We start from the raw sequence: 21448 nt of genomic DNA on the forward strand, positions 1-21448 counted from the left end.
AAGGTTCATATCGAAGTGGATATCCGTGGAACAAAGGAACTTTTCGATATTCAAAGATTTGTAATCTTTGAATATCAAAAAGTTTCCAATATCCATCGTGATCTTGCCTCAAATTTGACTTTTTTTTCCTTCTTATAACTACTGAAACTTGATCTTATGGCTATGCTTTGTCGTTTACAAAAAAATAATTATATTATAGCTATCATCAATCTTTTTTTCTTTCATCTCATGTATTGCTCTGTTTTAGCAACGACCAATATCAACAACAATAATGGTGGCTTCAGCGCCCATCTTATCAGAAAGAACTCCCCAAATTCGCCATTGTACAAACACAAAAACAACAAAGTTCATCGACGGTTGATGGGTCCAAACACACCAGGATCACGAATGAAAATCGATCCGGGTAGTGGCGAACATATTATGAAGTTCTCAATGGGAACCCCACCCTTTGATATTTATGCAATTGCTGATACAGGTAGTGATCTACTATGGACACAATGCCAACCATGTAAAGCTTGCTACAAGACCAACTTTGGCGTTTTTGACCCGAGAAAATCCTCAACTTATAGGAACATTACTTGTCGTGCAAGCGACTGTAGACTCGTCGCCCTTTCCAGACCATTAGACTATCAACCAAACTTTTGTAGAGAAAATCCTAAAGGACCTTGCTTGTACAGGTATGCGTATATGGACACGTCATCCTCGACGGGTGCATTGGCTAAAGAAACAGTTACCTTGACATCCACTACTGGTAAAGTCGTAACCCTAAAAGATATTATCTTTGGGTGTGGGAATGAGAACAATTCAACTATAACTGGAACTGAAATGGGTGTTATTGGGCTTGGACGTGGGCCCTTGTCATTTGTTTCTCAAATTGCTCCCTATGTTGGAGGAAAAAGATTCTCACATTGCTTGGTGCCAGATCCCAACATTGAAAGCAAGATCTATTTTGGGAATGGGAGTGAAGTGTTGGGTGAAGGTGTGCTGACAGTACCTTTGTTCGATGAACAACCAGGCGGGAGTAACTATTATGTGACAGTACCAGGAATTACCATCGGAAATGACTTTGTTCCTTTTAACTCAACAGGGACATTGCTCACGAAGGGTAACATGTTGGTCGACTCAGGTACACCTATGACATATTTACCACAAGAATTTTTTGACCGAGTGGTAGCTCAGCTAAAAAAGACAGTTGAATTGGAATCATTCATATCTCCGGAGGATTCTACCCTTTGCTTCAACTCCACAACGGTTCCAAAATTCCCAACAGTGGCTTTACATTTTGAAGGTGGTGGCGAGCTGCCGTTGAATGAGACCCAATTATTTCAGAGAAATGAAGAGACCAAGGCATTTTGCTTTATGATGGTGAACACCACTACTGAAGATTATGGTACCTTTGGAGGTTCTCTTCAAATAGATTTCTTGATTGGTTTTGACTTGGATACAAAAGTGGTATCTTTCAAGCCAACTAATTGTGCAAACTTCAACAAAAGCTAATTGCCTAAACTACTAGTACTGGCGGTGATATAAATTTTGAATTTTATTTTTCTCCTTTTTTCCACTAGGCTATTTGTATTTGCTTTTGATTATGAATTTTGCCGTTGTAGACTAAAAACATAGGTGCCGTTTTATTTCTAAGAATTTGGGACTTTGCTTTCTCTCCCACAAATTCCTAGTTCAAAGAGTCTTAAAATCCTCAACTTTCAAGAGCAAAGTCGTGCACTTCCATCAACCATCCTCATCAAGCCTTGCCATGATCTACAACCTTGAAGGAGATCTTACATCCAAGGCATCTCAAAAAGTGTAGACATGGCCTTACATCCCATTGTACTGTTTTTACTCTTCTTGTAGAACAATTTATTATGTTTTTATTTTGTGGTTTCAAAACCAAGATTCTAAAAATCGCTAGGCTCTAGTCGGGCGGTGGCCAGGGGACTAGCGCTCAGGGGTTTAGACAGACGCCTAGACGGTGTCTCAGTTGTTTTTATTTTTTTAATTTATTTAAAGGAAGTCTTTATTTTCCTATCACTATAGACAATAGGGGAAATGATCATTTACCTAATTGTAGCTTACAAATTGCTCACTTACCCAAACACTCTAAGAAATCATTTCCCTAATACCCAATTAAGTATTTTCTTTATTCCTTTTTATTTATTTTTGGGACAATTTTGCCCTCTCCTTCTTTGTCACTTAGAGAGAGAAGTCATCGGAGTCCTTGCGGGACTCCGGTGACCAGTGGCTGGCCGCGGACTGCTGTGACCAGACTGTGGCGACCGGTGACCGGTGACAGGATTCCGGCATCTGATTTTATTACCCCCCCCCAAATAATACCCAGTAATCATATTATTGCCCCCCAATAAACATATTATTGCTTCCCAATAACAAGTTTATTGTAGATCAATAATTAGTGAAAAATGAAGATGTTTTGAATTTTGAAAGGTTTCGGAGGTTTATTCAAATAAATAATCTTATTATTGTCCCCCAATAATCTTGTTATAGAAAATTACATATAAGTTGTACATGTGTTATAGTAGTTTTATGTACCTATGTCAGTAAGTTTTTATCAATAGCTTTTTGTTACTGGTCCAGTATCTTTGTAAATGTTCTATAGTAGTTTGCTGTTCCTATGTCAGTAACTTTTTATTACTGGTCCAGTGGCTTTTTACGTCTGTTATAGTAGTTTTCTGTACCTATGTCAGTAGCTTTGTAAATTGCTTATTTTTTTATTATCAAGTTAATAAAGAGTGCCATGTTTGCAGCGCAGCAATACATTGTTGTTTTTAGTTTTTATTTCAAATACTAATATTTTGTTGTATCTTTGTTCTTGTAGAATATCCTTCCCCTTTGCATTTGTACTAGTATATTTCAAAACTGATGTGAATTTGGATATTGAAGTCTCCATTGGCCAATAGATCATTCGGCTAACCAAGAAATGTGGAAATGAAGTCTCATGCTGAAGTTGGCAACATTATGCCTATGGGATTAAGCGTCGCCATTGAAAAATGATAGTAGCATTACAACATTGACAGTAGTTTTATACAACTATTGTAATACATTTATACAACTGTGTTAGTGGCTTTTTACAACTATAAAAGTAACTTTTTACATAGTTATATCATTGTTGAAACTTGGATACTTTTTGTATCATTGGATATGATTTGGCCATGATTAGGGTTTGTTTGAGTTTGAATGGGTTTTGAGAGAATTTTATGAAGGCATTTGCGCGCTGATTCTTGTTCTTGAACCGCTCTGAGTTTACTTGGAAAGCAAATCGGTTCGAGTATGATGGATTTCGACTAGAAATGAGTGAGGAAGTTTCGACATGAAGATCGTTGAAGTTGAACACGCTTGAATAGTGTTTGTGATGAGATGAGGATGTGAATGGGATGATTGAATTCATGCATCAAACACAAATATGCACAAGATTGTAGTACTTCAGCATCATCTTACAGTGAACTCAAAACTAAAATTACTATGTTAACTCTCTAAAAGATTTCTTAGATGTATAAACATCTACTTTCTTTGATTCATCTCACAATAATCATTTTTACAATTGCTAGCTGCATCGGACTCTAAAGTGGTTTTCCATTATAACTTTTAGCTATTTCACTCATAAGTATAGAGAGCGAGATGAAACTTTCTATAATTTAAAAAATTATCATTTGAGTTATTTTATGTAATTTGTAAATACATTTAAACTATTTAATCTTCATTTCATAAATAATATAAATTCAATAGAGGGCACTGATGCAAACATATTTTTAAAATTGCTAGTTAAAATGACTTTTTAGCTACTTTGGCTCAAATTTGACAGAAAAATGGCTTGCATTTGTTATACTCGGTGCCTAAATTTACCCGTTTACCAGTCATTTGGACAGTAAATGATAATCATTTTCACTTTTTACCTGCGTTCAACCAAAAAGTTTACTTTTTGTTTCGTACATTTTCCGAAAAAAACAACTTCCTTCTAAAAAGTAATAGAGGACGTTAAACCGAGTTCGTAGACATGTAGCACGCGAAAATACAAATTTGTATGAGAAAGTTACGATCTGAAAACCTCGAGTTACTATTTTGGGAAACCAACTATAAATAGAAACTTAACGCTTCCATTTCCGGACACCTACCATTTATTTAAAAACCCTAACCTTCAAACTCTCTCTCCTAGACCCGACCCGGAATCACCACCCGTCGGGTTTCCCCACCGTCCGGCCACCATAGACAACCACCTCACGCCGGCCATGTTTCTGGCCTCACTTTCCATTGACGACCACCCACGGCGGCGAATGGAAGTGAAAAGGAACGACGTCGCTGTGTTCGGGTACCCTGTTCGATAACCGTTTTCCGGCCACCTCATACGACACCACAACCCGAGTTTTGAAGTCCTTGATGCACTAATCATCTTAGTATACATCTTTTGGCCCAATTTGATCAAAGAAGAGAGAATCGAAGAGTAGAGCAATTTTAGGAATTTCGAGTTCAAGGTAATTTTAGGCATCAGTCTAGCAGAATCTTTTCCATTCCAATATCCAAGTGATCTTTGTGTTTACTGAATATCGAATAAAAAATAGGCCAAACATGTTACTCCAAACTCATAGTCGATGTTAGATATCGAAAAAATGACGCCAATTAGACTCATCCTCTAATCAAAAGAAATGTAGTTCGGTCATCCATCAACTTCTCTGTCGTGAAATAGTGAATATGCAGTAAGCTTGAGCTATTTAATAAGTCAAACGTCGCCGTTGTCAAGTCTCCAATCACAAAGCCAAGTCCAAAGCCGTAAAATCACAACGAATGAACAAAGTACAATCCATTTACGGGTCACATACCTCGACGAATAGAGAATGAGTGGGAGGCGATCGCAGCTTTTTGGGATTGACCATGGCGGTTTTGGCAGCCATGTTGGTGACTTGGACAAATTAGAATTGAAAAAATTGGTCAAGTTGGATTGTGTTTGAGTTCTTATTTTGGAAGAAGAAAATAGAGATGTGAAATGTGCAGTTGGGGCGGGAGGTTCGTATTGAGGGGATAGTGAGTACTGATTGGTGGAGGTTCAAGTAATGCGGATCGAGGGCAAAAGGATTTTGAATAGATGATGTTGGAGTAGGGGGGCTATCTATGGCTGGAAATAAAGGTTAGGACTAGATGCAGATCAGCTTCAGGGATTAGGAGGATGCACTTTTTGGGGTTTCGAAAATTTGAAATAGCATTTTCGGTAAATTTCTCATACAATTTGTAATGGGTGTAACTTAAGATGTAGGTGATGGATATTAGTGAGATTTTGACGGATGTGGAGGTTAGAACATGAGGTTTCTAATGAGTGGTTTCTTTTAATTGGGTAATAGCTTTAACATTCATTCCTCACGCATTCGTAGTTGAAATTTCACCATTCTGGATCAAGTTACATTTGATCATATTAGAAGTTCAAAAACACAAACCGTTTTAGATGTAAAGTTGAGAAATGTAAAGTTGAGGGATGTAAAATGATTTTTAGCTCAAACATAAATGAGGATAAAAAATATATAAAAAAACTAAGAACTATTAGAATAATATAATTAACTAATTTTGAAGAATTTGGTCCAGCATAATTGAAAATTAATATGCAAAATCCAAAATTTGGAAAATGAACTTAGAAAATGAGGCTTTGCCCTATAAAACAACTGGTACAAAGTTCTTTAGGGGAAAACATGGACCGAGTCATCTTCCAAGTTATTTCTAAAAACAAAAATTCTACCGCAACTTAAGGTCACATCTCCAAGTGTGACTAGTGGTATTTTAGCCGTAAACACAAATTTCCTAACCCCTATATAAACATGTGGTAAGGTCACAAATGTAGTAAGGTTCATACTGAAGTGGATATCCGTGGAGCGAAATAAGTTTTTGATATTTAAAGATCACAAATCTTTGAATATCAAAAAGCTTCCAACATCCATTGCCTCCAACTTCTTTTCTTCTTATCACCACCTAAACTCGACCTTATGGCTGTCCTATGTCCTTTACACAAAAATAATTATACTATGGCTGTCATCACCCTTTTTTTCTTTCATCTCATTTATAACTATGCTACAATAGCAACCAATATCAATGGTGGCTTTAGCGCTCATCTTATCCGAAAAAATTCTCCAAAATCACCATTTTACCAACACAAAAACAATAAATGTAAGGTCAATCTCACATGAAACCTCATTTCAACCAATGATAATTCAACACGTATTAAAATTAAATATAAATTAGGATTAATTTCAGTTTACCCCCCTGAGGTTAGGGGTCGTCATCATGTTAGTCCCTCGAGTTTCAATTTAATCAGTAACACCCTTATACTCTCCAAATTCATCAGCCGTGTCCAATTTCTACTATTCCGTCTAATTTGGACCGTTAAGTCTGACTTTTGAGGGCTAAAATTGTCATTTCAAGACAAAAAAAATAAAAACAAAAAAAAATTGTTTTTTTTTTTTGCATTTTTTTTATTTTCTTGTTTTTTTTTCTTTTTCTTAGCTTATTATTATAATTTTTTTAATTTTGTCTTCAATTTATACACCACAAGTTATAATAGGTTTATAAAAAAAAAAAAAAACTCTAGGTGGTCAAAAAGCCGCTCACTGGTCTACGATATTTATGATATATCTCCGATAAAGCAAAGAATTTTAGGATATATCTGTAAAATATAATAGGTTTATAAAGTGAAAAATTTTAGGATATATCCCCAATAAAATGAAGAAATATCTATAAAATATGATTAAAAAAATAAATACATATATTTCTTCACTTTATTGGGGATATATCCTAAAATTCTTCACTTTATTGTGATATATCTCCGATAAAGCGAAATTTTTTATATTTTAAACCTATTATAGGGTTTAAACCTATTTTATATTTTAAACCTATTATATTTAAACCTATTATATTTTAAACCTATTATAGGATATATTTTACACCTATTATATTTTATAGATTTATTTTACAAATATATCCATCTAATACCCAGATGCGTCGAAAGTGACGCTGTAGATCCATGCTACTACATGCTTTCCTTGTCAATGGACGAGACAGTAAGAAAGCTCGAGACCCTCCCTTGGTGGTTCCACTCCCCATGTGGGAGATATCAACAACACCTCCCCCAACAAGAGCAAGAGAGGCAGCAAACATGGCCGTGACATCTTCAATGGAGGTCTTTTTCCCGGAGGAGGAGGTCCCATGAGTAAGCAACAATAGGGTTTTGGTATTAGAGCGCGGCAGCAGGCAACACTAGGGTTTTCTCTTATAATTATTGTTATTTTCTCGTGTTAGAGAAATAAGAATATATAATTATTGGTATACCACAAACTCTTTATCTACTCAAATATGGTAGAGGGAAGATATGTAATGGTCATTTCTGGCCTGAGTTATTAATATATCGACATGATATTTTTCAAAAAAAAAAAAAAAAACTCTTAGCTCAAACATAAATAAGAGGATAAAAAATAAAATAAAAATAAAACTAAAACTAAAACTAAAACTAAAGAAGACACAAATACCAGTAGAATACATGTATTTTGTAGAATCGCCAGATATTATTTCGGGACCTCTAGATGCTTATTGTAATAAGGGGTTTAGGCTCAATGTCCCCCCCCCCCTATATTCGGCAGTTTCATTAATTAAGGCTTTAGGGTAGCTGCACCAGCCCTTCTTTCAAATACCAGTAGAATAACATAATTAACTAATTTTGAAGAATTTATTCCAACATAGTTGGAAGCTAATGCCAAAATTTAAAATTTGAAAAATGAACCCAGGAAATGAGGCTTTGCCTAATAAAACAACTGGTACAAAGTTCTTTAAGGAAAACAAGGACTGGGTCATCTTCCAAGTTATTTCTAAAAACAAAAATTTTACCACAACTTAAGGTCTTATCTCCATGTGTGACTAGTGGTTTTGGAGCCGTAAACAAAAACTTTACCAACTCTATTTAAACATTTGTGATCTTTAGAGAAACTGTGGTAAGGTTCATATCGAAGTGGATATCCGTGGAACAAAGGAACTTTTCGATATTCAAAGATTTGTAATCTTTGAATATCAAAAAGTTTCCAATATCCATCGTGATCTTGCCTCAAATTTGACTTTTTTTCCTTCTTATAACTACTGAAACTTGATCTTATGGCTATGCTTTGTCGTTTACAAAAAATAATTATATTATAGCTATCATCAATCTTTTTTTCTTTCATCTCATGTATTGCTCTGTTTTAGCAACGACCAATATCAACAACAATAATGGTGGCTTCAGCGCCCATCTTATCAGAAAGAACTCCCCAAATTCGCCATTGTACAAACACAAAAACAACAAAGTTCATCGACGGTTGATGGGTCCAAACACACCAGGATCACGAATGAAAATCGATCCGGGTAGTGGCGAACATATTATGAAGTTCTCAATGGGAACCCCACCCTTTGATATTTATGCAATTGCTGATACAGGTAGTGATCTACTATGGACACAATGCCAACCATGTAAAGCTTGCTACAAGACCAACTTTGGCGTTTTTGACCCGAGAAAATCCTCAACTTATAGGAACATTACTTGTCGTGCAAGCGACTGTAGACTCGTCGCCCTTTCCAGACCATTAGACTATCAACCAAACTTTTGTAGAGAAAATCCTAAAGGACCTTGCTTGTACAGGTATGCGTATATGGACACGTCATCCTCGACGGGTGCATTGGCTAAAGAAACAGTTACCTTGACATCCACTACTGGTAAAGTCGTAACCCTAAAAGATATTATCTTTGGGTGTGGGAATGAGAACAATTCAACTATAACTGGAACTGAAATGGGTGTTATTGGGCTTGGACGTGGGCCCTTGTCATTTGTTTCTCAAATTGCTCCCTATGTTGGAGGAAAAAGATTCTCACATTGCTTGGTGCCAGATCCCAACATTGAAAGCAAGATCTATTTTGGGAATGGGAGTGAAGTGTTGGGTGAAGGTGTGCTGACAGTACCTTTGTTCGATGAACAACCAGGCGGGAGTAACTATTATGTGACAGTACCAGGAATTACCATCGGAAATGACTTTGTTCCTTTTAACTCAACAGGGACATTGCTCACGAAGGGTAACATGTTGGTCGACTCAGGTACACCTATGACATATTTACCACAAGAATTTTTTGACCGAGTGGTAGCTCAGCTAAAAAAGACAGTTGAATTGGAATCATTCATATCTCCGGAGGATTCTACCCTTTGCTTCAACTCCACAACGGTTCCAAAATTCCCAACAGTGGCTTTACATTTTGAAGGTGGTGGCGAGCTGCCGTTGAATGAGACCCAATTATTTCAGAGAAATGAAGAGACCAAGGCATTTTGCTTTATGATGGTGAACACCACTACTGAAGATTATGGTACCTTTGGAGGTTCTCTTCAAATAGATTTCTTGATTGGTTTTGACTTGGATACAAAAGTGGTATCTTTCAAGCCAACTAATTGTGCAAACTTCAACAAAAGCTAATTGCCTAAACTACTAGTACTGGCGGTGATATAAATTTTGAATTTTATTTTTCTCCTTTTTTCCACTAGGCTATTTGTATTTGCTTTTGATTATGAATTTTGCCGTTGTAGACTAAAAACATAGGTGCCGTTTTATTTCTAAGAATTTGGGACTTTGCTTTCTCTCCCACAAATTCCTAGTTCAAAGAGTCTTAAAATCCTCAACTTTCAAGAGCAAAGTCGTGCACTTCCATCAACCATCCTCATCAAGCCTTGCCATGATCTACAACCTTGAAGGAGATCTTACATCCAAGGCATCTCAAAAAGTGTAGACATGGCCTTACATCCCATTGTACTGTTTTTACTCTTCTTGTAGAACAATTTATTATGTTTTTATTTTGTGGTTTCAAAACCAAGATTCTAAAAATCGCTAGGCTCTAGTCGGGCGGTGGCCAGGGGACTAGCGCTCAGGGGTTTAGACAGACGCCTAGACGGTGTCTCAGTTGTTTTTATTTTTTTAATTTATTTAAAGGAAGTCTTTATTTTCCTATCACTATAGACAATAGGGGAAATGATCATTTACCTAATTGTAGCTTACAAATTGCTCACTTACCCAAACACTCTAAGAAATCATTTCCCTAATACCCAATTAAGTATTTTCTTTATTCCTTTTTATTTATTTTTGGGACAATTTTGCCCTCTCCTTCTTTGTCACTTAGAGAGAGAAGTCATCGGAGTCCTTGCGGGACTCCGGTGACCAGTGGCTGGCCGCGGACTGCTGTGACCAGACTGTGGCGACCGGTGACCGGTGACAGGATTCCGGCATCTGATTTTATTACCCCCCCCCCCAAATAATACCCAGTAATCATATTATTGCCCCCCAATAAACATATTATTGCTTCCCAATAACAAGTTTATTGTAGATCAATAATTAGTGAAAAATGAAGATGTTTTGAATTTTGAAAGGTTTCGGAGGTTTATTCAAATAAATAATCTTATTATTGTCCCCCAATAATCTTGTTATAGAAAATTACATATAAGTTGTACATGTGTTATAGTAGTTTTATGTACCTATGTCAGTAAGTTTTTATCAATAGCTTTTTGTTACTGGTCCAGTATCTTTGTAAATGTTCTATAGTAGTTTGCTGTTCCTATGTCAGTAACTTTTTATTACTGGTCCAGTGGCTTTTTACGTCTGTTATAGTAGTTTTCTGTACCTATGTCAGTAGCTTTGTAAATTGCTTATTTTTTTATTATCAAGTTAATAAAGAGTGCCATGTTTGCAGCGCAGCAATACATTGTTGTTTTTAGTTTTTATTTCAAATACTAATATTTTGTTGTATCTTTGTTCTTGTAGAATATCCTTCCCCTTTGCATTTGTACTAGTATATTTCAAAACTGATGTGAATTTGGATATTGAAGTCTCCATTGGCCAATAGATCATTCGGCTAACCAAGAAATGTGGAAATGAAGTCTCATGCTGAAGTTGGCAACATTATGCCTATGGGATTAAGCGTCGCCATTGAAAAATGATAGTAGCATTACAACATTGACAGTAGTTTTATACAACTATTGTAATACATTTATACAACTGTGTTAGTGGCTTTTTACAACTATAAAAGTAACTTTTTACATAGTTATATCATTGTTGAAACTTGGATACTTTTTGTATCATTGGATATGATTTCTTTTCTCAATTGTAGTAGTATTTTTATTTTGGTTGTATCTTTTACATTTCCATAACTTTGTAACTTTGTTATTATCTGAGAATAGCTTTCTCAGTCTCTGAGAGTAGCTTTTGTTCTGCTTAGTAGTAATTTTTGTTCTGCTTAGTTATGGCTTTTGGCATTGATAAGAGTAACTTTTGGTAATGGTGAAAGTAGCTTTTGTTACTGATGAATGTAGCATAGGTTTTGTTGGTAATAATAGTTTTTGTTGCTGGTGACAATAGTTTTTGTGACTCAGCCGGAGGTTGCCAGAAATCTCACCAGATTAGCTTTTGTTGCTAGTGATAGTAGCTTTTGTTGCTGGGGACAGTAGCTTTTGTGGTCGCAGGAATTCGCCAGAGACCCGCCGGAGTTGACTGAAGACCTTACTGGAGAGGAGAGAGAGAATGAATGTTGATTTTGTACTCTAGTGGCATTTATGTAAATATATTAGTTTTTAATATCCAAAATATAACATCTTTTTTAATTTAGTGGCCTTATGAAAAAAAAACTAGTTGGTGCCCTTATGGCTAAAAAAATATTCTAAGATGCACTTATATGTAATTAACCCAAAGATTTCTAGCAGGTGATGCGCTCTTGGCAAGCGCATAATTTAACCCTGAAATGTCGTTAGTAGTATAAGTAAGTAGGGATCGTTCTATTCCGGGGATTGAGGGTACACTTGTAATTGTGAAACAAATAAAGAAAAGTATTATTTACAAAAATAAAATAAAGAATAAATATATACAAGTGAACAAAAATAAAAAGGGAGGGGGTTTAAGAATTATAGAATTGAAAATTAAGATAAATAAAATAAAGAAAATGTAAAAACATATATACAAGGGTGGATCGCAAGGAACAAAGATCAAAACCACATCCATATGCAAGAAATCCAATTACAATTCCTATAGTTGATTTTAAATGTCATGAGAGAGGAGTTGATCATGTGAAACATTCGAAAGCAAATGATTTCCCATATTTCACTTTTCAATGCTAATTAACCTAAGCGAAAGCACCTAGATTAATCCTATCAAACATGCAATCAAGCCCTAGAAAGCTAGTCAATCATGACATGTTCAACGCATTAGACATAGAGAAAGGCTATCAACTCAAGTGTACAACTTAGTATGGAAAAGTCCACCTAATTGCAATCATCTTTAATTAAATTCGATCTTTGCACAAAACCTTTACTACTTTGATTCAAGTTTACACAAAACGAAAAGTCGATTTCATGTTCTTAAACCTAGCACCAATTATATCAAAACCCTAAGTGTTTGCAACCACATAAGATTAAAATACAAAAGTTTTCTATCATGCAAATTTAATTAAACAAACCCACATAAGCAACATAAAAATCAACATATAGAAATCACAACTTTATCTCAAAACATATAAACGGGCTTTAAACTTTGCCCTTAACATTATTTGTTAACTAGAATTCATAGTTCTACAAATCTAAATAAAGAAAACCAAAAGAAATTACAAGGAAAAAGATAGAATTACACCATGAAGGGAGTGGATGATGAAGAGCTTGAGACATTGATCTTGAATCTTTAAAGCAAGACTTCACTATCACGGCACAAGGTGGATGATGACGGTTAGGAGGCTTCATGGCTTCTTCTTCTCTTCTTCTCTTTGCTTAAAAATGCAGAAACTTAAAACTAGAGAATGGAGAGAAAAATGGAAAGGAAATGGAGAGACAAAGAAGATGAGATGGATGAAGGAATTGGTGACTAAGGAAAATGGAGAGGAAATGGTGAGACAAGAAGATGAAATGGATGAAGGAATTTTTGTGTTGGAAATGGTGACTAAGGAAAATGGAGAGGAAATGGTGAGACAAGGAGATGAAATGGATGAAGGAATGTGTTTTAGAATGAGAGGAGAAGGTGTTTATATAGGGAAGAAAAAGAAGAGTGAAATGATGAGTGGAAGAAAAATAATGAAAGTGGAGTATGAAAGTGATTTGTAAAATATGGAAAAGAAAGAGAAATGATGAAATGAAAGCAAAGCATGAAGGTGCAGCAACATGGAAGTGATGATGATCTATTAAAGAGATTGTAGAAAAGATATATCCAAGGAAAAAGAGAAAAGCATCTAGCTTTCTTCATGTGGGTGGGAAACATGAATATGTGGTGTTGAGCTGTTTTCAGGTCAGTTTCTTCCCCTTTATTCCTTCAATTATTTCTCCAACAAGACTTCATTATATGCCTTTGACTTCTTCATATGAAATGTTCCACTATGAGTGTAGATCATCCTGACAAATTTTCAGAGCTTCAATCCATGTGGTTGGGCCGGAAATGCTGCTGGACCTCTTACAGGTCCAGTTTTCCGGTTTTGCTTCTGTAGAAAATTGGGCTGATTGTTTGAAGGCCTTCCACTCATATTTTTCTCTGGCACTCTTCATAAGAAATGATCCTTTGGGTGTCTAAAATGGATCTGGAAGGTTTCAGCTCATTTGAAGTTCATTTGGTCAGGCGGCCGCTCCTTCTTCCTTGCTTGGCTCTGATTCTCCTAGCCGGAGTAAGAAAATATTCAAGGTTGACTTTTTAGTGCATTTTCATTCTTCTCCATCATTTCTAGGTAATTATGGACCTAACGCTCATTTCACCTTCATTTACTCCAATGTACCTAAAAATAGAAATTGAATTAAAATCGATTCAGTTAAGGAATTAACTAAGCAAAATGTGAGGAATTAACTATTAAAATATCACATTAAAATGCTCCTATCAAATTCCCCCACACTTAGCTTTTGCTAGTCCCTTAGCAAAACAAAACAAAAAAAATTCTAAAACAGAACAAAGACTTGACAAAAGGCAAGTAAATGACTCTATTGCTCCTAACTGTTGTCTCAGAGACTCCAAACTCATGGCTTTCACGTTAAACACTTAATCAAAATCACAAAGATAATTCCATGGTTAATAAACCTGTGACATTCATATGACTAAGCAAGATATGGAGAACTTAAGTTATACAGTGAATGATAGCATGTTTCGAACAAGTCCAATCCAAACTCACAGGGCATACTCTCGATTTTTCTCTCAGAAATGGCTATGCTTAAAAGCTTCACACTCAAGTATATGCAAGAGAACAAATTGTAAGGCAACAAACAGCTTGCATATTTCATCAATAAACACATTTTGTGAAGAATTTTTAAAGACCTCATGAAATGACTAAGTGCACAAATGGACCTAAACCATAAGCTCGACTGCGTAACTGACTCCACTAACCAAAGACTGCCCATCTCAAGGATCAAGTCAGCACTTAAAACAGGTTGTAATGGGGCTAAGCTAGGGTTTTCGAAATGAAGATTAAGGATACAAAAATCCTAAGGACCTAGCAGAGCATATAAGGATCACCTTATGTCATCATTTTTGTAGACCAAAATCATTGTTTTGGGCCAAACCTTCACTCTAACCAACATGGGAATGGACAAAGGCATAATTTTCAACTTTGAGCCTTCTACAAATTTGCAAGTCCAAAACCACACTTCAACATTTTCCCAAGAGTTTTCTTTTCAATTTTTCTTCTCTTTTGCCGCTTTTCTTTCTTTCTTTCTTTTTTTTTTTTTTTCAAGGCAAAATTTTTTTCTTGGATTTTCCCCACCCCATACTTGTCTTTCATCGTCACCCCTACATACTATGTCATGCTCTACTAAGTCCTTAAGACAAGGGTAGAGATATCCTGTACTAAGCTCATGGTAGGGTAGTGAGGGTGATGAAACAAAGGTTTTCAACGTAGGCTCAAAGGGGTTCATTCTAAGGAGTCCCACGACGGGCACAATTGGGGACACATGCTTGTTTGGCTTTGGTGGTTACCCTAATGCCTTCTATCCTATCCAGGATCAGTGCATATTATGGCATACAAGTTTTGACAGTCACAACAGCCGAGTTCTAGTACTCTCTAGTCCATTAAAATCTATGGCACATGATCATTGGATTTCCAAAGAATGATGAGGTTTTGCAAATACAGCCACAAAATTCTAGAATTATCAATAAGCACTCGAAAAGAAAGTATTTTAGCACAAAAAACTCACTTTGGGTCAAATGAATCAGACTTAATCCTAGCATGCTTAATGAACCAAGTTACAATCATATCTCAAATCTTCATACAAGCATCACAATGTCAATTAACCACAGGATTCAATTAAGTCCTATTTCGATTGTGAAAACCTTCAGCCATGAATTCAGAGACATGTTCATCCTAGACGTTAGGAGCATCCTAAGACTCAAAAACAAAAACAAAAGTAACCAAAATTTTTTTAAATTTTTGACATTTTTCGATTTTTTTTGTATTTTTCAATATATATGACTCAAGATAAAAGTGTAAATCCCTTCCCCCACACTTAAATATTGCATTGTCCTCAATGTAATCAAGAATAAGCATGCAATGAAACACTTAAGCATATAGGGATGAAATTTACGAAAATAACTACTAAAACAAATAAGCAAAAACTAAAAATAAAAGATAAGGATAAAGAAAGCAAATCTGATTTGCATGGGTTGCCTCCCAAGTAGCGCTTGTATTTTACGTCTTGTCAGCCTAGACGTGGTTTCCTCTTGTCCTTAGTTGGTGGAGCCTTCAAAGCCTCCCTTTGGGTTTGGAATTGTATTGCTTGGAAGCTTACCACTCTCATGAAACTTGGTCATGAAGTCCACCACTTGTCCCATTTGCTTCTTGAGCTCTGCAATGTCCTTGGTATGGTTCTGTTGTCCTTGAAGCAAAGTCCTACGGAGATGCAGACATGGCTTAGTATAGTGTAAATTTTTTTTTTTAAATTATATATATATATATATATATATATATATTTTTTTTTGTAAATAGCTGAATTTAATAAGACTGAATAAATGCAGTTTTTTTTTAAAAAAAAAAAAAAAAAAAAATCTATAGGACTCAAAAATAAAACACAAAAATATAAATCTCTTCCCCCACACTTAAATATTGCATTATCCTCAATGTAATCAATTAAAAGTATGCAATGAAATAAGTAAGCATAGATAGAAGACATTTACGAAAACAAATCCTAAAATAAAAACAATAGAGAAAAAAATGAAAAATAAAAAGAAATAGGGAAAAAGAAAGCAAATCTGATTATATTCTGAATTGGGTTGCCTCCCAAGTAGCGCTTGTATTTTACGTCTTGCAGCCAGACGGTACCTACATTAAATAAAGTTAGTAACTATAATTAACAAAGAAATACAAAATAAAAACAAGTATAACTATTAATTACAAACTACAAGTATAATTAACAAGTATATTGTACATAAGACACAAGTTAAGTACTCAAGTGAGTATAAAACGTGAAAAGTATTTTTACAAGTTTAAAGTGTGAAACAACAAAATAATTTACACGTATAGAGTATTCACAAGTATTTCTTTTATTATAAACATTATTAATATCGAATCAAATTCCAAGCGGTAAATCAAGTGGACGTGCGGCCCAAGTATAGTCGCCTAGACACAAACTCCCTTTCAAATCGTTTGGGCAACCTTACTGAAATGGCCAGGTGGGGGAGGGCGAACACGAGAGGAAAAATCCATTTTGGCATGAGCTACTCCCACATAGTGGTTTAGGCCCATTTGCAAGCACTTCTGGATTCAAAAACCCGTCATGAACGTTGTCCCCTTCCTAGACACCATTTCACATAGGCTTTCTTACTAAGATGAGAAAGGTCATAAGTGTGAAGACAGTTCAACAAGTGTTAATAAAGGCCGCCCTCAACCTTAAGGGACCTGAGCTAGGTATCAATAAGGGGTTTAGGCCAATATTAACAAAAGAGACTTCACCTATTCCTCTCAATTTACAACCTACAATTAAAATTCGTGTTCAATAATATAAATAACATCCTAGTTAATTTAAACTAAGTTTCAAACAATTTATATACAACAAATATATACAATAAATGATACAATTTAGCAAGTGCTTTTTCAATCCCCGGCAACGGCGCCAAAAATTGATGCGCTCTTGGCAAGCGCATAATTTAACCCTGAAATGTCGTTAGTAGTATAAGTAAGTAGGGATCGTTCTATTCCGGGGATTGAGGGTACACTTGTAATTGTGAAACAAATAAAGAAAAGTATTATTTACAAAAATAAAATAAAGAATAAATATATACAAGTGAACAAAAATAAAAAGGGAGGGGGGTTTAAGAATTATAGAATTGAAAATTAAGATAAATAAAATAAAGAAAATGTAAAAACATATATACAAGGGTGGATCGCAAGGAACAAAGATCAAAACCACATCCATATGCAAGAAATCCAATTACAATTCCTATAGTTGATTTTAAATGTCATGAGAGAGGAGTTGATCATGTGAAACATTCGAAAGCAAATGATTTCCCATATTTCACTTTTCAATGCTAATTAACCTAAGCGAAAGCACCTAGATTAATCCTATCAAACATGCAATCAAGCCCTAGAAAGCTAGTCAATCATGACATGTTCAACGCATTAGACATAGAGAAAGGCTATCAACTCAAGTGTACAACTTAGTATGGAAAAGTCCACCTAATTGCAATCATCTTTAATTAAATTCGATCTTTGCACAAAACCTTTACTACTTTGATTCAAGTTTACACAAAACGAAAAGTCGATTTCATGTTCTTAAACCTAGCACCAATTATATCAAAACCCTAAGTGTTTGCAACCACATAAGATTAAAATACAAAAGTTTTCTATCATGCAAATTTAATTAAACAAACCCACATAAGCAACATAAAAATCAACATATAGAAATCACAACTTTATCTCAAAACATATAAACGGGCTTTAAACTTTGCCCTTAACATTATTTGTTAACTAGAATTCATAGTTCTACAAATCTAAATAAAGAAAACCAAAAGAAATTACAAGGAAAAAGATAGAATTACACCATGAAGGGAGTGGATGATGAAGAGCTTGAGACATTGATCTTGAATCTTTAAAGCAAGACTTCACTATCACGGCACAAGGTGGATGATGACGGTTAGGAGGCTTCATGGCTTCTTCTTCTCTTCTTCTCTTTGCTTAAAAATGCAGAAACTTAAAACTAGAGAATGGAGAGAAAAATGGAAAGGAAATGGAGAGACAAAGAAGATGAGATGGATGAAGGAATTGGTGACTAAGGAAAATGGAGAGGAAATGGTGAGACAAGAAGATGAAATGGATGAAGGAATTTTTGTGTTGGAAATGGTGACTAAGGAAAATGGAGAGGAAATGGTGAGACAAGGAGATGAAATGGATGAAGGAATGTGTTTTAGAATGAGAGGAGAAGGTGTTTATATAGGGAAGAAAAAGAAGAGTGAAATGATGAGTGGAAGAAAAATAATGAAAGTGGAGTATGAAAGTGATTTGTAAAATATGGAAAAGAAAGAGAAATGATGAAATGAAAGCAAAGCATGAAGGTGCAGCAACATGGAAGTGATGATGATCTATTAAAGAGATTGTAGAAAAGATATATCCAAGGAAAAAGAGAAAAGCATCTAGCTTTCTTCATGTGGGTGGGAAACATGAATATGTGGTGTTGAGCTGTTTTCAGGTCAGTTTCTTCCCCTTTATTCCTTCAATTATTTCTCCAACAAGACTTCATTATATGCCTTTGACTTCTTCATATGAAATGTTCCACTATGAGTGTAGATCATCCTGACAAATTTTCAGAGCTTCAATCCATGTGGTTGGGCCGGAAATGCTGCTGGACCTCTTACAGGTCCAGTTTTCCGGTTTTGCTTCTGTAGAAAATTGGGCTGATTGTTTGAAGGCCTTCCACTCATATTTTTCTCTGGCACTCTTCATAAGAAATGATCCTTTGGGTGTCTAAAATGGATCTGGAAGGTTTCAGCTCATTTGAAGTTCATTTGGTCAGGCGGCCGCTCCTTCTTCCTTGCTTGGCTCTGATTCTCCTAGCCGGAGTAAGAAAATATTCAAGGTTGACTTTTTAGTGCATTTTCATTCTTCTCCATCATTTCTAGGTAATTATGGACCTAACGCTCATTTCACCTTCATTTACTCCAATGTACCTAAAAATAGAAATTGAATTAAAATCGATTCAGTTAAGGAATTAACTAAGCAAAATGTGAGGAATTAACTATTAAAATATCACATTAAAATGCTCCTATCAGCAGGCACCCAAACAATTAGTGGAGTTATCATTCCGACACTATTTGTTAGAGACTTAGAGATGGATTTTGATCCGCCTATACAACTATTATAGGCAATCAAGATAACTTCATTTCTAATAAAATGGAAGCTGCCCCCGAGGGGGAGACTCAAGTTAAACACTGATGGTGCTTTCTTTAGTGAGACTGGTAAAGGCGGAATTGGGGCAATCATTAGAGATGAGAACGGTGTGTGTGTAGCTGCCATTGCTCGTCCCTTTTCCCATGTTCGATATGCTATTCAGATGGAATTTGAAGCTATGAGAGCAGGACTCCTACTTCTCATTCACCAAGATATGGATACCGTGGACATTGAAACGGACTGTACCATGGTGATTGATGCACTTGATAGAGACACAGAAGATTTATCTGAGGTGGGATGTATTGTAAAGGATTGTAAAGCTTATTTGTGTTCAATTCCTTCTTCATCACTCTGCTTTATTTATCGTGAAGCAAATGGTGTGGCATATATATTGGCCCATCTTGCTAGTGTTGATTACTTAGATGATTATTGGTTAGATGAGACACATGTGATTATCCAGGATGTTCTCTATGAGGATGCTTGTACTAGTACTCGAGGTTTAGATAATATGTCTCCCTCGCTGTACAATTTTTCATCTATTATTAATAATAATTCCGGGCGTGGGGCTGGGTTCCAAACCCCGTTTCAAAAAAAAAAAAAAAAAAACTTCATCCATAATGAAAAAAATTTCACTAGATTTTGTCTCTAAAGCTATATTTAGTGTAACACAAGAAATTAAGCATTACCCAACAAAACAAATGGTACAGAGTTTTCTCAGGAAAACATGGACTGGGTCATCTTCCAAGTTATTTCTAAACACAAAAATTTCACCACAACTTATGGCCATATCTCCATATATGGAGTGGTTGCTGAGCTGTTAAAAAAAAATCTACCAAACCTCTATTTAAACATTTAATTGTGATCTTTAGAGAAAATGTGGTAAGGCTCATACTGAAATGGATATCTGTGGATCAAAGTAACTTTTTGATATTTAAAGATTATAAATCTTTGATTATCAAAATGTTTCCAATATTCATCGTGACCTTGCCTCAAATTCAACTTCTTTTCTTCTTATTATTGTCGAAACTTGATCTTATGGCTACCCTTTGTTCTTTACCCAAAAATAATTATATTATAGCTGTCATTACCCTTCTTCTCTTTCATCTCGTATGTTACTCTGTTACAGCAACCACCAATATCAACAACAATAATGGTGGCTTTAGCGCCCATCTTATTAGAAGGAACTCCAATAATTCACCATTGTATAAATACAAAAACAATAAAGTTTTTCGACGATTGATGGGTCTAGACACAGCTGGAGCACCAATGACAACTGATTTGGATAGTGGCCAACATATTATGAAGTTCTCAATGGGAACTCCGCCATTTGATTGATAAAGCAAACGTGCAATTTAACCCTGAAAATGTCATCATTAGTATATGGTAAATAGGGATCGTTCTATTCCGGGGATTGAAGGTACACCTGTCATTGGAAAAACAAATTAATAAAAGTAAAAAGTATTATTTACAAAAATAAAACAAAGAAAAGGGGCTTTTAGGATTATTAAATTAAAAATTAAATAAATAAAATGTAAAAACATATATACACGGGTGGAACACAAGGAATAAAGATTAAAACCACAATCATATGAATGAAATCCAATCACAATTCCTATAGTTGATTTTCTATGTCATGAGAAAGAAGTTGACCAAGTGAAACGTTAGAAAGTAAACGATTTCCCATTTTTTACTTTCCTTGAATAATTAATCTAAGTGAAAGCACCTAAATCAATCCTATTGAACATGCAATCATAGTCTAGAAAGCTAGCTAATCAAGAACACATTCAATGCATGAAGAACAAAGAAATGATGTCAACCAAAGTGCACAACCTAGTTATGAATAAGTTCACCTATTTGCAATCCTCCTTAATTGATTTCGACTTTTGTCTAAAGCCTTCACTACTTAAATTAGCTCCAATTACATGCATATATCCTAAGTTGGCCACCAAAGAACATAAACATGCAAAAGTTTTCTGTAAAACAAAATCAATCAAGCAATCTCACATAAGCAACATATAAATCAACATAAAGAAATCACAACTTTATTTCAAAACATATAAACGGGCTCTAAACTTTGCCCTTA

The 21448-nt window shown here is 35.2% G+C and overlaps 2 protein-coding genes across 2 annotated transcripts; both read left to right on the forward strand.

The window, feature by feature from the left end:
* Positions 1–1716, forward strand: LOC112191502 (aspartic proteinase CDR1). The gene has a single exon (XM_024330848.2). The coding sequence runs from the start codon at positions 157–159 to the stop codon at positions 1495–1497; it is 1341 nt and encodes a 446-aa protein (XP_024186616.2). The 5' UTR covers positions 1–156; the 3' UTR covers positions 1498–1716.
* Positions 1717–8402: 6686 nt separating this feature from the next.
* Positions 8403–9467, forward strand: LOC112192494 (aspartic proteinase CDR1). The gene has a single exon (XM_024332246.1). The coding sequence runs from the start codon at positions 8403–8405 to the stop codon at positions 9465–9467; it is 1065 nt and encodes a 354-aa protein (XP_024188014.1).
* Positions 9468–21448: the final 11981 nt, after the last annotated feature.

This window comes from Rosa chinensis, chromosome 3 (assembly GCF_002994745.2).
Source record: "Rosa chinensis cultivar Old Blush chromosome 3, RchiOBHm-V2, whole genome shotgun sequence".
Lineage (NCBI taxonomy): Eukaryota > Viridiplantae > Streptophyta > Magnoliopsida > Rosales > Rosaceae > Rosa > Rosa chinensis.